The sequence below is a fragment of the Camarhynchus parvulus genome, unplaced genomic scaffold (assembly GCF_901933205.1).
Source record: "Camarhynchus parvulus unplaced genomic scaffold, STF_HiC, whole genome shotgun sequence".
In the NCBI taxonomy this organism is placed as follows: Eukaryota; Metazoa; Chordata; class Aves; order Passeriformes; family Thraupidae; genus Camarhynchus; species Camarhynchus parvulus.
In genome coordinates, this window is record NW_022148798.1 from 32328 (window position 1) to 47997 (window position 15670).

General features: G+C 46.2%; 1 protein-coding gene across 1 annotated transcript; it reads right to left on the minus strand.

The window, feature by feature from the left end:
• Positions 1 to 488: 488 nt before the first annotated feature.
• On the minus strand, positions 489 to 15632 carry LOC115917095 (ataxin-2-like protein). The gene is made up of 10 exons (XM_030970826.1): positions 15616 to 15632; positions 14257 to 14281; positions 12455 to 12511; positions 10982 to 11053; positions 8630 to 8786; positions 7095 to 7207; positions 5829 to 5920; positions 2768 to 3031; positions 1607 to 1630; positions 489 to 522 (listed from the first exon to the last, which is right to left on the minus strand). The coding sequence occupies exons 3-10, from the start codon at positions 12479 to 12481 to the stop codon at positions 489 to 491; spliced, it is 783 nt and encodes a 260-aa protein (XP_030826686.1). The 5' UTR covers positions 12482 to 12511; positions 14257 to 14281; positions 15616 to 15632.
• Positions 15633 to 15670: the final 38 nt, after the last annotated feature.

Here is a 15670-nt window from a genome sequence, read left to right on the forward strand (position 1 = left end):
TGCCCAAATTAACCCAAAATGAGCGGAAACAAACCAGAATAAACTGAAAAACCCCAAATTAATCAGAATTGTCCAAAAATGAGCCAAGTGAGCCCAAAATTAATGGAAATGATCAAAAATGACCCCAAATGTTCCGTAATTCACTGAAATTAAACCAAAATTGCCCAAATTGACCCAAAATGAACCCAAACAGCCCCGAACTGCCCCAAATTCATTCAAAATTGCCCCAAAAAATTTCAATTTCCCGAAATGCAAAACCAATTCCCCAAATTGCCCAAACCCGACCCAAAGTGACCCCAAACGGCCCAAAATCACCCCAAATCACCCAAAATCACCCCAAATCACCCAAAATCACCCAAAATCACCCCAAATCACCCCAAAACCCCTCCGGTGAGTCCAAGTTACCCAAAATTACCCCAAATAAACCCAAAATTGCCCCAAATGCCCCCAAAGGGACCCGAATTCACCCCGGGTGACCCCAACCCGTTTCAAATTGCCCCAAAAACATCAAATGAACCAAAACTGCCCCAAAAACGGCCCCGAAACCCCAAACTCCTCCCACCCCCATCCGGCCCCCCCCCCCCATCCGGCCCCTCCCCCCCCCCCATCCGGCCCCTCCCCCACCCCAACATTTCCCCTCCCCCCCCTTTCCTTTGGCCCCTCCCCCTCCCCTTTTGGCCCCTCCCCCCGGTTTGTGGCCCCTCCCCCACCTTGCCCATCCCCCGCTGCTCCTCCCTCGTTCGGGCTCCGCCTCCTGTGGGGGGGGAGGGGGAGGGGCGGGGTCAGCTCCGCCCAGTGAGGGGGGAGGGGCAGCCCCGAGGCCCTTCCCCCTTTCTCCTCTGATTAAGGGCGGGGCCTCTCCCCAAGCCCCTCCCCCCGCCCCTCCCCCTCACCTTTCCGGGGGGTCTCGGGCGGCTCCGGGGGGGTGGGGGAGGGGCAGTGCGGGGAAGGGGGCGGGGCCTCCTTGGGAGGGGGCGGGGACGGGAGGGGGGGGCTGCGGGGCCCCTCCCCCACCCCCGGCGGGGGGGGCTCGGCCTTGGCGGGGGGGGAGGGGCGGCAGGAGGGGGCGGCGGGGGGAGGGGCGGCCACGCCCCCAGCCCCGCCTTGGCCCCGCCCCTCGCAGGGGCCGCTGGGCCTTGGGCGGCGTCCGGGGGGAACCTGGGGGGAGGGGGAGGGGTCAGGAGACCACGCCCCCATCCCCCGAGCCCCGCCCACAAACATTGAACCCCTCCCCCACCCATTTTAAGCCCCTCCCCATGTCCTTTAAGCTCCTCCCCTTTTCCCTGAGCCCCTCCCCCCTCTTGAGACCCCTCCCCCACAATTTTAGGCTCCTCCCTCACATTTTAAGCTCCTCCCCCACCCCTTTATAAGCCCCTCCCCTCCCCAATTAATCCCCTCCCCTTTGGCCCCTCCCCATCCCCTTCAGCCCCGCCCCCCTCCGGCCCCGCCCCCCTCACCTTGTTCCAGGCCGGCCTCGGGGTGGGGGAGGGGCTGGGGGTGGGGCAGGGGCGGGGCCAGCGCGGCCCCTCCCCCCGGCCTGGGCCCCGCCCCTCCCCCACCCCGGGGGCAGCGCGGGGGGGCCCCCCCCAGGCCCCGCCCCCTCTGCGGGGGGAGGGGCGGCGGCTTCTCCCTGTGGGGGGGAGGGGAGAGGGCAAAGGTCACGGGGGGAGAGGGCAAAGGTCACGGGGAGGGGAAATTTGGGGGGTTTGGGGGATTTTTGGTGAATTTGGGGCAGAATTTTTGGGTCAATTTCAGGGGAATTTCAGGTGAATTTTCGGGTGAATTTTTGGGTGAATTTTGTGCGAATTTTGGGCAAATCCTGGGCAGAGTCTGAGCTGCATTTTGGGTTGATTTTGAGTGAATTTCGGGTCAATTTTGGGCAAAGTTTGGGGTGAATTTTGGGTGAATTTTGGGTGAAATTTGGGGGAATTTTTGGGGGAATTTTGGGCAGAACTCAAGGTGATTTTCAGGTGAATTACGGGCGAAATTCGGGCAGATTTTGGGGCAGATTTTGAGTGAATTTCAGGGAAATTTCAGGTGAATTTTGGGCAGAATTTAATGGGAATTTTGAGTGAATGTTTGGGTGAATTTATCGTGAATTTTGAGCAGACTTGGAGGTGAATTTTGGGTGAATTTTTGGGTGAATTTCAGGTGAATTCTGGGCACAGTTTGGGCCAAATTTCAGGTCGATTTTCGGTGAATTTTGGGTGGAGTTTTTGGGTGAATTTCTGGGGAATTTTGGCCGGTGCTAGGGCCGAATTTCAGGCTCATTTTGGGTCAATTCCAGGTGAATTTGGGGTCAATTCCAGGTGAATTTTTGGGTCAACTTAGGGTTAATTTGGGGTTGATTTTGGGTCAATTCCAGGCGAATTTTTGGGTCAATTTTGGGTCCTTTCCAGGTCCATTTTGGGTGAACTTTGGGTTGATTTTTTGTGAGTTTCAGGTTAATTTTGGGTCAATTCCAGGTGGATTTTTGGGCCAATTTAGGATTAATTTGGGGTTGATTTTGGGTCAATTCCAGGTGAATTTTCAGGTGAATTTTGGGTTGATATTGTGTCAATTCCAGGTGAATTTTTGGGTCAATTCCAGGTGAATTTGGGGTTGATTTTGGGGCAATTCCAGGTGAATTTTTGGGTCAATTCCAGGTGAATTTTCAGGTGAATTTGGGGTGATTTCCGGGTTGATTTTGGGTGACCTTTGGGTTGATTTTTAGTGGGTTTCAGGCTGATTTTGGGCCGATTTTGGGCCATTTTGGGCCATTCCCCACCTGTGCGCGGCGCCCCCTCCTGGGCTCTCCCTCCCTGATCCCGAGTGGGCGTGGCCAGGGCCGGGCGTGGCCGCTGCGGGCGGGGGCGTGGCCGCGGCGGGTGGGGGCGTGGCCTGGCGCAGGCTCCGCCCCCCCTCGGCCTCCTGGTCCTCCAGCGCCGCCCGCAGGCGATGCCCGGGCAGGGCCTCGATCTCCCGCGCCAGGGCGGCCGCTCGGGCCAGGCGCTGCCGCCAGGAGGCGCTGTCCTCACGGGCCAGGGGCACCCTAAAGGGTTAAAAACACAAAAATCCATGAATTCCACCCAAAAAACCCCGAGAAAATCCGCCCAGAAACGGCCAAACCGCGCCCCGAAAACCCCACCAAAAAAAAACATAAAAACCAGCCCAAAAAACCCCTAAAAACCATCTCAAAACATCCCAAAAACCACCACAGAAAATCCCAAAAAATCACCCCAAAAACCACCTGAAAGAATCCCAAAAAACGTCAGAAAAAACCCAAAAAATCCGCTGGGAAATGCCCCAAAATGAGCCCCAGACACCCCAAAGCCGCCAGGAGGCGCTGTCCTCACGGGCCAGGGGCACCCTAAAGGGTTAAAAACACAAAAATCCACGAATTCGGCCCAAAAAACCCCGAGAAAATCCGCCCAGAAACGGCCAAACCGCGCCCCGAAAACCCCGGCAAAAAAACCATAAAAAACGGCCCAAAAAACGGCCCCAAAACCCCAGAAAATGTCACCAGCAATGAAAAATAAATACCTCAAAAAATCACCCGAAAAACCAAAAAAAAGTGCCCCAAAACGCCCAAAAATTACCCAAAAAAACCCAGAAAAAACAGCCCAGAAAAACCCCTAAATCACCCCCAAAAAAATCCCAAAAATGGCCAAAAAAAATCCCAAAAAAACCCTCTCAAACAACGCCCAAAACCATCCCAAAACCCATCAAGAAACAGCCCCAAAAACCCTAAAAATCTTTCTCAAAAACCCTCAAGAAACAGCCAAAAAAACCCCAAAAAACCAACTCCAAAAATCCCAAAAAATCCCAAAAAATCCCCCCAAAAAAACCACCTGAAAGAATCCCACAAAACGTCAGAAAAAACCCAAAAAATCCGCTGGGAAATGCCCCAAAATGAGCCCCAAACACCCCGTGGCCCCAGGGTCTAAAGAACTGGGAAAAGAATCCGAAAAAAAACCCCCAAAATCATCCCAAAAACCCTAAAAAAACCCAAAAAACCCAGGAAAAACAGCCCAGAAAAACCCCTAAACCACCCCCCAAAATACCAAAAAAACGGCCCAAAAAATCCCAAAATCCCTCCTCAAAAACTCTCAAAAAACAGCCCAAAAAACCCCAGAAAAACATCTCAAAAAAATCCCAAAAAAACCAACCCAAAACCCCAGGAAAAGCACCCAAAAAAGACCCGAAAAAATCCAAAGAAAACGCAAAAAAAAAAATCTCAAAAAATCCCCAAAAACTAAAAAGAAAATCAGAAAAACACCCCCAAAAAAACCCAAAAAAATCCGGAAAAATCTGAAAAAAATCCCCAAAATTCCCAATCTCCCCCCGAGCCCCAAAACCCCCGGATTTTGCCCCAAACGCACGCGCAGGCGGCCAGGCTGGAGTCGTAGCTGCTCCGGACCCCAAAAACAGCAGAAAAAACTCAAAAAAATCCCTGAAAAAAAACCCAAAAAACTCAAAAAAAACCCCCAAAAAACCCAAAAAAGAGCCCAAAAATCCAACCCAAAAAAACCCTGGAAAATCCAAAAAAAATCCTCAAAAAATCCCTAAAAACGGAAAAGAAAATCAGAAAAAAACCCCCAAAAAATCTGAAAAAATCCCCAAAATTCCCAATCTCCCCCCGAGCCCCAAAACCCCCGGATTTTGCCCCAAACGCATGGCAGGAGCGAGGGGGCTTGAGTCGTAGCTGCTCCGACCCCAAAAACAGCAGGAAAAACTCAAAAAAATCCCCGAAAAAATCCCAAGGAAATCCCCCAAAAAACCCAAAAAAAAAAAACCCCAAAAAACCCAAAAAGAGCCCAAAAATCCGACCCAAAAAAACCCTGGAAAACCCCCAAAAAAATCCTCAAAAATCCCCAAAAACGGAAAAGAAAAATCAGAAAAAAAAACCCAAAAAATCTGAAAAAAATCCAGAAAAAATCCAAAAAAAATCGAAAAAATCTGGAAAAAATCCCAAAAAATCCGGAAAAAATCCGAAAAAATCCCCAAAATTCCCAGTCTCCCCCAAAACTCCAAAACCCCCGGATTTCGCCCCAAACCCACGCGCAGGCGGCCAGGCTGGAGTCGTAGCTGCTCCTGAACCCAAAAACAGCAGAAAAAACTCAAAAAAATCCCTGAAAAAATCCCAAGAAAATCCCCAAAAAAACCCAAAAAAACCCCAAAAAACCCAAAAAGAGCCCAAAAATCCAAGCCAAAAAAACCCTGGAAAACCCCCAAAAAATCCTCAAAAAATCCCCAAAAACGGAAAAGAAAATCAGAAAAAAACCCCCAAAAAATCTGAAAAAATTCCAGAAAAAATCAAAAAAAATCGAAAAAATCTGGAAAAAATCCCAAAAAATCCGGAAAAAATCCGAAAAAATCCCCAAAATTCCCAATCTCCCCCGAGCCCCAAAAACCCCCCGGATTTCGCCCCAAACCCACGCGCAGGCGGCCAGGCTGGAGTCGTAGCTGCTCCTGACCCCAAAAACAGCAGAAGAAACTCAAAAAAATCCCTGAAAAAATCCCAAGGAAATCCCCAAAAAAACTCAAAAAAAAACCCCAAAGAAACCCAAAAAAAAAACCCCCAAAAAACCCAAAAAGAGCCCAAAAATCCAAGCCAAAAAAACCCTGGAAAACCCCCCAAAAAAATCCTCAAAAAATCCCCAAAAATGAAAAAGAAAATTAAAAAAAAAAAAACCCAAAAAAATCCGAAAAAAATCCAGAAAAAATCAGAAAAAAATCCGAAAAAAATCAGAAAAGAATCAGAAAAAATCCGGAAAAAATCCAAAAAATCCCCAAATTCCCGATCTGCCCCCGAGCCCCAAAGTCCCGGGATTTGGCCCCAAACGCACGTGTAGGCGGCCAGGCTGGAGTCGTAGGTGCTGCGCACGCCGTAGTTCTCCTCGTTGAAGCGAAACATCTCCACGGCGTCCCAACCGTTGGACTGCGGAGAAAACGGGGAGAATTCCGGGGAATTTGGGAAAATTGGGGAGGTTTGGGGGTTTGGGGGATTTTCGGGGGTTTTTAGGGTTTTTTTGGGTTTTTTTTGGGGTATTTGGGGATTTTGGGGGAATTCAGGGGAATTTGGGAAAATTGCAGATTTGGGGGGAAATTGGGGATTTTGGGGGGATTTCAGGGTTTTTAGGTTTTTTTGGGGAGATTTTGGGGATTTTGTGGGGGATTTTTGGAGGGAATTCCGGGGATTTTGGGGCTTGGGGAATTTGGGGGAAATCAGGGGAATTTGGGAAAATTGGGGAGACCGGAGGGGTTTGGGGATTTGGGGGGAATTTTGGGGATTTTTAGGGTTTTTTGGGTTTTTTTGGGGGGGGATATTGGGATTTTTGGGGGGAATTTGGGGATTTTGGGGAAATCCCGGGAGTTTGGGAAAATTGGGGAAAATTCCGGGGAATTTGGGGTTTGGGGGATTTTTGGGGGGATTTAAAGAGGATTTCGGGACAGTTTTGGTTATTCTGGGACATTCTGGGCTCCCCAGGCCCGTTTTGGGTTCAATTCGGGCGATTTTGGGCCATTTTGGGACATTCTGGGCTATTACAGGATATATTGGGCTATCCAGGGCTATTTTGGGTTAAATTCAGGTGATTTTGGGTTCAATTTGGGCCATTTTGGGCCACACTTGTTTATCCAGGCCCGTTTTGGGTGAAATACTGGTGATTTTGGGTGATTTTGGGTCATTTTGGGCCACGTTGGGCTCTCCATGGCTATTTTGGGTTCAATTTGGGTGATTTTGGGTCAGTTTGGGCTATCCAGGCCTGTTTTGGGTTCAATTTGGGCGATTTTGGGACATTTTGGGACATTCTAAGATATTCTGGGCCATGTTGGTCTATCCAGGGCTATTTTGGGTTAAATCTGGGTGATTTTGGGCCATTTTGGGCTCCCCAGGGCCGTTTTGGGTTCAATTCTGGCGATTTTGGGTCATTTCGGGTTATTCAGGCCCATTTTGGGTTCAATTTGGGCCATTTTGGGACAGTCTGCGTTATCCAGGCCCGTTTTGGGTCTGATTCGAGCCATTTTGGGTTAAATTTGGGCCATTTTGGGCCACGTTGGGCTCCCCAGGCCCATTTTGGGTCCGATTCGGGCGATTTTGGGCCGTTTGGTACCAGGTCCGAGTCGAGCTCGTAGTCGTCGCTGCCGTCGCCGCCGTCCCAGCGTTCCAGAACCTTCTCCCGGTGCTCCCCGTTGAGCCTGGGCCCGGCCCCGCCCGGCAGCTGCTCTGCGGTTTGGGGCGAAACGCGGCGGTTTTGGGAAAATTCACCATTTTGGGGCAAATCCCGGAGTTTTGGGGCAAATCCGGGATTCGGGGGGACAGGGGGACGGTGATGCCCCAAAGTTCTCAGAATTCAGCGAAAAACGCCCCAAAAATTCAGCAGGAAAACGCCCCAAAATTCCTGAAATTCACCTGCCCCAAAATCCCCAAAATTCAATGGAAACGCCCCAAAGTTCGGTGGGAAAATCCCACAAATTCAGTGAGAAAATGCCCCAAAAAAAATCCCCAAAATTCGGTGAAAAACGCCCCAAAAATTCAGTGGGAAAACGCCCCAAAATTCCTGAAATTTAGTTCCCCCAAAATTCCAAAAATTCAATGAAAAACGCCCCAAAATTTGGTGGGAAAATCCCCAAAATTCAATGGAAAATGCCCCAAAAAAATCCCCAAAATTCAGCGAAAAACGCCCCAAAAATTCAGTGGGAAAACGCCCCAAAATTCCTGAAATTCACCTCCCCAAAATTCCCAAAATTCAATGGAAAATGCCCCAAAATTCAGTGTGAAAAATGCCCAAAAATGCCCCAAAATTCCCCGAATTCAGCAGGAATGGCCCCGAAATCCCCGGAATTCACCCCAAACCCACCTGGAATCCCTGGAATTCACCTCAAAACCTGCAAGTGCCCAAACCGCTGATTCCAGCCCAAAGTGACCCAAACCGCTGATTTCAGCCCAAATTTGGGGTTTTTGATGGAAATTTGGGGTTTTTTACAGAAATTGGGGTTTTTGCCCAAAATCGTCCACCCCAAATTTTCAGTTCTGGAATTAGGTTTAATGTGAACACCAATATCAGGTAACAAAACATCAAAATGTTTTTCACAGAATTTTTTGAATCCAAATCGGCGTTTTTCACCCCAAATTTCACCGTTTCTGGCGCAGATGACGTCACACAGGGTGAACACCACGATATCCAGGGCTCTGAACACCCCAAACCCCGACTGCAGCCCCAAATTTGGGGTTTTTCACAGAAATTTGGGGTTTTTCCCCAAATGACCCAAAATCGGCGTTTTTCACCCCAAATTTTCACCGTTTCTGGTCAATTCCAGGTCTCTCAATGTGAACACCACGATATCCAGGGCTCTGAACACCCCAAACCCCGACTGCAGCCCCAAAATGGGGATTTTTCACAGGAATTCGGGGTTTTGCCCAAATGAGTTTTGCCCAAAATCGGCGTTTTTCACCCCAAATTTCACCGTTTCTGGCGCAGATGATGTCACGCAGCGTCAGCACCACGATATCCAGGTGCTCTGAACACCCCAAACCCCGATTGCAGCCCAAATTCAGGATTTTTCACAGAAATTTGGGGTTTTTTACAGAAATTCAGGGTTTTGCCCAAAATGACCCAAAATCGGCGTTTTTCACCCCAAATTTCACCGTTTCTGGCGCAGATGACGTCACGCAGCGTCAGCACCACCACGTCCAGCGGTTTGAACACCATCGTGTCCACGAGCTCCTCACGGCGGGGGAGGGGCGGCGGCCCCGGGCCGGGGGAGGGGCGGCGGCGATGGACGGCGTCCAGGGCCAGCTCAAACTGGGGCCAAAAACGGGGAAATTGGTTAAAAACGGGGAAAAATGGTTAAATATGGGAAATAATGGGTTAAATATGGGAAATAATGGGAAAGAATGGGTTAAATAATGGAGAATAATGAGTTAAATAATGGGGGAATGGCGATGGACGGCGTCCAGGGCCAGCTCAAACTGGGGCCAAAAACGGGGAAATTGGTTAAAAATGGTTAAATAATGGTTAAATATGGGAAAGAATGGGTTAAATATGTTAAATACTAGTTAAATAATGGGGAATAAAGAGTTAAATAATGGGGGAAATGGGGTGAACGGCGTCCAGGGCCAGCTCAAACTGGGGGGAAAAATGGGGAAATCGGTTAAATTGGGTTAAAATGTTAAATAATAGGTAAATATGGGAAAGAATAGGTTAAAATATGGGGAATAATGGGTTAAATAATGGGTTAAATAATGGGTTAAATAATGGGGAAATGGCGATGGACAGCCTCCAGGGCCAGCTCAAACTGGGGCCAAAAACGGGGAAATCGGTTGGAAAAATAATAGTTTAAATATGGGAAAGGGGGTTTGGTTAAAAATGGGAAAAAAAAAAAAAAAGGGAAAAAAAACCAGCGCCGCGCGCCCAAAGGGGGGAAAAAAGGAAAAAAGTTTAAAAATAAAAATCTTAAATAATGGTTAAATATGGGAAATAATGGGGAATAATGGGTTAAATAATGGGTAAAAATGGGTTAAATAATGGGAAATGGGGATGAACGGCGTCCAGGGCCAGCTCAAACTGGGGGGAAAAACGGGGAAATTGGGAAAAATGGGGAAAAATGGGAAATAACGGTTAAATATGGGAAATAATGGGGAATAATGGGTTAAATAATGGGAAATAATGGTTAAATATGTTAAATACTGGGTTAAATAATGGGTTAAGTAATGGGGAATAATGGGTTAAATATGGGAACTAATGGGTTAAACATGGGGAAAAGGGTTAAAAATGCTAAATAATGTTAAATAACAGGGAAATGAGGGGAAAATGGGTTAAAAATGGGAAATAATGGATCAAAAATGTTAAATAATGTTAAGTAATAGGGAAACAAGGAGAAAATGGGTCAAAAATGGGAAATAATGGGTTAAAATAGGAAATAATGGGCTAAAAATGGGAAATAATGTTAAATAATGGAAAAATGGGGAAAAATGGGTTGAATATGGGAAATAATGGGTTAAATAATGGGGAATAATGGGTTAAAAATGGGAAAGAATGGGTTAAAACGGCAAGCAATGGGTTAAAAACGGCAAACAATGGGTTAAAACAGCAAACAATGGGTTAAAATGGCAAACAATGGGTTAAAAACGGCAAACAATGGGTTAAAAATGGGGAATAATGGGTTAAAACGTCAAACAATGGGTTAAATGTGAAACAATGGGTTAAAACGGCAAACAATGGGTTAAAACGGCAAACAATGGGTTAAAAACGGCAAACAATGGGTTAAAAATGGGGAATAATGGGTTAAAACGGCAAACAATGGGTTAAAAACGCAGGAAATGGGAAAATGGGAAATTGGGGGGGAACGAAAGAAATCTGGGTTCACCAACATTAATTGGGGATTAAACAGAAATTAATTAAGGGCTAATAACGAATTAACAAGGGACAATTAGGCGCTAATTAGGGATTGATTGGGTTAGGGTTATTGAGAACAATCAGGGGTTAATTGAATTAGGAGCTAATGAAGAGATAACGAGGGGTGATTAGGGGTTAATGAGGGTTAATGAGGATTAACTGGGGTTAATTAGGGTTAATGAGGATTAATTAGGGTTAATGAGGGTTAATGAGGGATCAATAAGGATTAATTAGGGTTAATGAGGGTTAATGAGGGTTAATTAGGGTTAATTAGGGTTAATTAAGGTTAATGAGGGTTAATTAGGGTTAATTAGGGTTAATTGGGGTTAGTTAGGGTTAATTGGGGTTAGTTAGGGTTAATTGGGGTTAATTAAGGCTAATTTGGGTTAATGAAGGTTAATGAGGGTTAATGAGGGTTAATAGGGGTTAATTAAGATTAATTTGGGTTAATGAGGGTTAATTGGGGTTAATGAAGGTTAATGAGGGCTAATTAGGGTTAATTAGCGTTAATGAGGGTTAATTAGCATTAATGAAGGTTAATTAGCGTTAATGAGGGTTAATTAGCGTTAATGAGGGTTAATTAGCGTTAATTGGGGGCTCACCTGGGCGCTCAGGGTTCTGAAGATCCCCTCGAAGGTTCGGCCGCTCCGAACGCGAACCTCGGCCGTGGAGCCCTGAGGGACCAAAATCCCCCGAAATCACCCCAAAAAAATCACCCCAAAATTCCCCCCAAAATAATCCCTAAAAACCCCTCAGGTTACCCCAAAAATCCAGCAAAAAAATCCCCAAAATCCCCCGAAATCACCCCAAAAAAATCACCCCCAAAAATCCCCCCAAAATACCCTAAAAACCCCTCAGGTTACCCCAAAAATCCCCCCACAAAATCCCCAAAATCCCCCCCAAAATCCCCCCAAAATCCCCCCAAAAATCCCTAAAATTCCCCCAAATTACCCGAAAATATCCCCCCAGAATTCCCCAAAATCCCCCAAAATCACCCCAAAAATCACCCCCCAAAAAATCCCCTAAAAATCCCCTCAAGTTACCCCAAAAATCCTGTCAACAAATCCCCAAAATCCCCCAAAACCCCCAAAAATACCCCAAAAATACTCCCCAAAAATTCCCCGAAAATATCCTGTCAAAAATGCCCCAAGAATTCCCCAAAATTCCCCTAAATTACCCCAAAAATTACCCCAAAAAATCCCCCCAAAGTCTCCTGAAAAACCCTGAAAAATTCTCAAAAATCCACCCAAAAATATCCAAAATCTCCTGAAATTCCCCAAAAATCCCCAGAATGCCCAAAAAAACTCAAATGTCCCCCAAAATCCCCCAAAAAATCCCCCAAAAATTCCCCAAAATTCCCCAAAAATCCTCAAATGTCCCCCAAATCCCCCCAAAAAACCCAAAATTTCCCTCAAAAATCCCCCAAAAAATCCCCAAATTTCCCCCAAAAAATCGCCCAAAATTTCCCTCAAAAATCCCCCCAAATTCCCCCCAAAATTGTCCAAAATGCCCCAAAATTCCCCCAGAAATCCCCAAATTTTCCCCAAAACCCGGAAATTCCCCGAAAATCCCTGAAATTCCCCTCAAAAATTGCCCCCAAAAATCCCCAAAATTCCCCTGACAGTTCCTAAAAAATCCCCCCAAATCCTTCCAAATATCCCCAAAATTCCCCCTAAAATCCCCAAAATTCCCCCTAAAAATCCTCCAAGATTCCCCTCCAAAATCCCCCAAAATCCCCAAAAGTTGCCCAAAAATCCCCCCAAAATCCCCTCCAAAATGCCCCAAAATTTCCTCAAAAAATCCCCCAAAAATGCCCCAAAATTTCCTCCAAAATCTCCCTGAAAGTTCCCAAAAAAATCCCCCAAAATCCCCCCAAATATCCCCCAAAAAAATCCCCCAAATTCCCCTAAAAATCCTCAAAACCCCCCAAAAATCCCCCCAAAATCGTCCAAAATGCCCCAAAATTCCCCCACAAATCCCCAAATTTTCCCCAAACCCCGAAATTTCCCCAAAATTCCCCAAAATTCCCCAAATTTCCCCAAAATTCCCCAAATTGTCCCCGAGTTCGCGCTCACCACGCCGGCCGTCAGCACGTGCAGCATCCGCGAGTTGCCGTAGACGCCCTCGGAGCCCTGGGGGCAATTTGGGGCAATTTGGGGGCAATTTGGGGCAATTTGGGCCTTTTTGGGGCTTTTTGGGCCATTTTGGGCTTTTTTGGGGTTTTTGAGATTTTTGGGGATTTTTTTTGGGGTTTTTGAGGGGTTTCGGGGTTTTTTAGGGATTTTTTAGGAATTTTTTTGGATTTTTTTTCAGATTTTTTTTAATTTTTCGGGGGGGAATTTTTGGGGTTCTGGGGGAGTTTTGGGGTTTTGTTTTTGTGAAGGTTTTGGGTTTTTGGGAAATTTTTGGGAAACATTTTTTGGGTTTTTTTTGAGGGGATTTTGAGGATTTTTAGGAATTTTTTGGAATTTTTTTTAGGGGTTTTGGGGTTTTTAAGGGATTTTTTTGGATTTTTTGGGGGGATTTTTTTTAAATTTTTGGGGGGATTTTTTGGGGTTCTGGGGGAGCTTTTGGGGATTTTTTTGTGGAGATTTTGGGTTTTTTGGGAAATTTTTTGGGGGCATTTTTAGCCATTTTTTTAGAAATACGTTTTGGGGGTTTTTTTGAGGGGTTTTGGGGTTTTTTAGAGATTTTTTGGGATTTTTTTGGGATTTTTTAAAAAAATTTTTGGGGGGGAATTTTTGGGGTTCTGGGGGAGTTTTGGGTTTTTTTGGTGAAGATTTTGGGTTTTTTGGGAATTTTTTGGGGGGATTTTGGCAGAGTTTTTGAGAAATATTTTTTGGGGTTTTTCTCGAGGGGTTTTGGGGATTTTTAGGGATTTTTTTGGGGTTATTTTCGGATTTTTTTTAATTTTTTGGGGGGAATTTTGGGGTTCTGGGGGAGTTTTTGGGGTTTTTTTTGGTGAAGGTTTTGGGTTTTTTGGGAAATACTTTTTGGGCATTTTTAGGAATTTTTAACATTTTTTTGGAGTTTCTTTGAGCGGATTTTGGGGATTTTTTTTCATTTTCTAGGGAAGTTTTTTGGGGATTTTTTGGGGATTTTTGGGAGATTTTTTTAGGGTTTTTTGCTGGGGATTTGGGGTTTTTGGGAAGGAATTTTTGGGGATTTTTGGGCATTTATTGCAGGTTTTTCTCAGGGTTTTTTTTTTGCAGATTTTTGGGTTTTTCTGGAAAAGGTTTTGAAGCTTTTTTCGGGTGGGATTTGGGGGAATTTTTGGGGATTTTTTGGGAGGATTTTTGGAGATTTTTTGGAGGATTTTTGGGGATTTTTGGGGGATTTTTTGAGATTTATTTGGGGTTTATTCGGGTGTTTTTGGGCTGGGTTTTTTGGGGTTTTTCTGAGCGGTTTTCGGGATTTTTTTGAGGCTTTTTGGGTTTTTTTGGGGGGGGAATTTTCGAGCTCCTTTGGGTGCTTTCCTGGGGGTTTTTTTAGGGCGGTTTTTTTGGGTTTAATTTTGGATTTTTTGGGTTTAATTTTGGATTTTTTGGGTTGATTTTTGGATTTTTTGGGTTGATTTTGGGATTTTTTGGGTTTATTTTGGGATTTTTGGGTTTTATTTGGGGATTTTTTTTGGGTTTATTTTGGATTTTTTGGGTTTATTTGGGGATTTTTTGGGTTTATTTCTGGATTTTTTGGGTTTAATTTTGGGATTTTTTGGGTTTAATTTTGGGATTTTTTGGGTTGATTTTGGGATTTTTTGGGTTGATTTTGGGATTTTTTGGTTTTAATTTGGGATTTTTTGGGTTTATTTCTGGATTTTTTGGGTTTAATTTTGGGATTTTTGGGTTGATTTTGGGATTTTTTGGGGTTTTCTTACCGGGGATTTTCCCGCTGGGTTGGCCCTGTGGAGGAATCGGGGGAGGGGCAGTTAAAGGGGGAAAATCCCAAATTTGGGGAGCCCCAAAATCCCACCCGGGACCCCCCAAACACCCGAGAGCCCCGAGAGCTGCAAAATGCCCCAAAGTGACCCAAAATCCCCTGAACTGACCCCAAAGTGACCCAAAATCCCATTAATTAACCCCAAAATGACCCAAAATCCCCTTAAATGACCCCAAAATCCCATTAATTAACCCCTAGAACCCCCAAAATCCCATTAATTAACCCAAAATCCCTAACCCCCCAAACCTCCCAAATCCCAAATAACCCAAAATAACCCAAAATCCCAATTGACCCCAAAACCTCCCAAAATCCCCATTAATTAACCCCAAAATAACCCAAAATCCCATTAATTAACCCCAGAACCCCCAAAATCCCATTAATTAACCCCAAATCCCCTTAAATGACCCCAAAACCTCCCAAAATCCCATTAATTAACCCCAAAACTCCCCGAAATCCTTCCAATTTCCCCAAACGGACCCAAATTCCCTCAAACTGACCCCAAAACCCCCTGAAATCCACACGACGTCCCTCAAATCGCCCAAATTGACCCCAAAATCCCTCCAAGCCCCAAAGGACCCAAAATTTCCCTCAAAAATCCCCAAATTCCTCTCAAATTCCCCCAAAATCTCCTCAAATTATCCGAAATCCTCTCAAATCCCACAAGGGCCCCAAAAATTCCTCAAATTCCCTCAAATTCCCCCAAAATCTCCTCAGAATCACCAAAACCCCTCAAATCCCCTCAAATTTCCCTAAAATCCCTAAAATCCCCAAAAATCTCTCAAAAATCCCCTAAAATCCCCCAAATCCCCTCAGAATCCCCAAATCCCCCCAAAACCCCTCAAAATCCCCCCCCAAAAACCCCCAAATCCCCCCAAAATCCCCTCAGAATTCCCCCAAAATCCCCCAAATCCCCCAAACCCCAAATCCCCAAAATCCCAAAAATCCCCGAAAATCCCCTCTCGCAAACCCTCAAAACCCCCAAAATCCCCCCAAAATCTCCCCAGAATCCCGAAAATCCCTCGGATCCCACAAAGCCCCTCAAAATCCCCGAAAATCCCCCAAAAATCTCCTCAGAATCCCCTCAAACCCCCCGAACCCCCTCAGAATCACCAAATCCCCTGAAATTCCCCTCAAACCCCCAAAATCCCCTCAAATGCCCCCAAATCCCCCCAACCCCCCCCAAGCCCCACCAGAATCTCCTCAAATGCCCCAAAACCCCTCAAAAATCCCCTAAACCCCTCAAACCCCCAAAATCTCTCAAACCCCCCCGAACCCCCCCCGCCCCTCCCCCACTCACCTGCTGCCGCCCCCTCCCCCCGCCCCCCCCCGCGGGCCCCGCCCCCTCGGCCGCC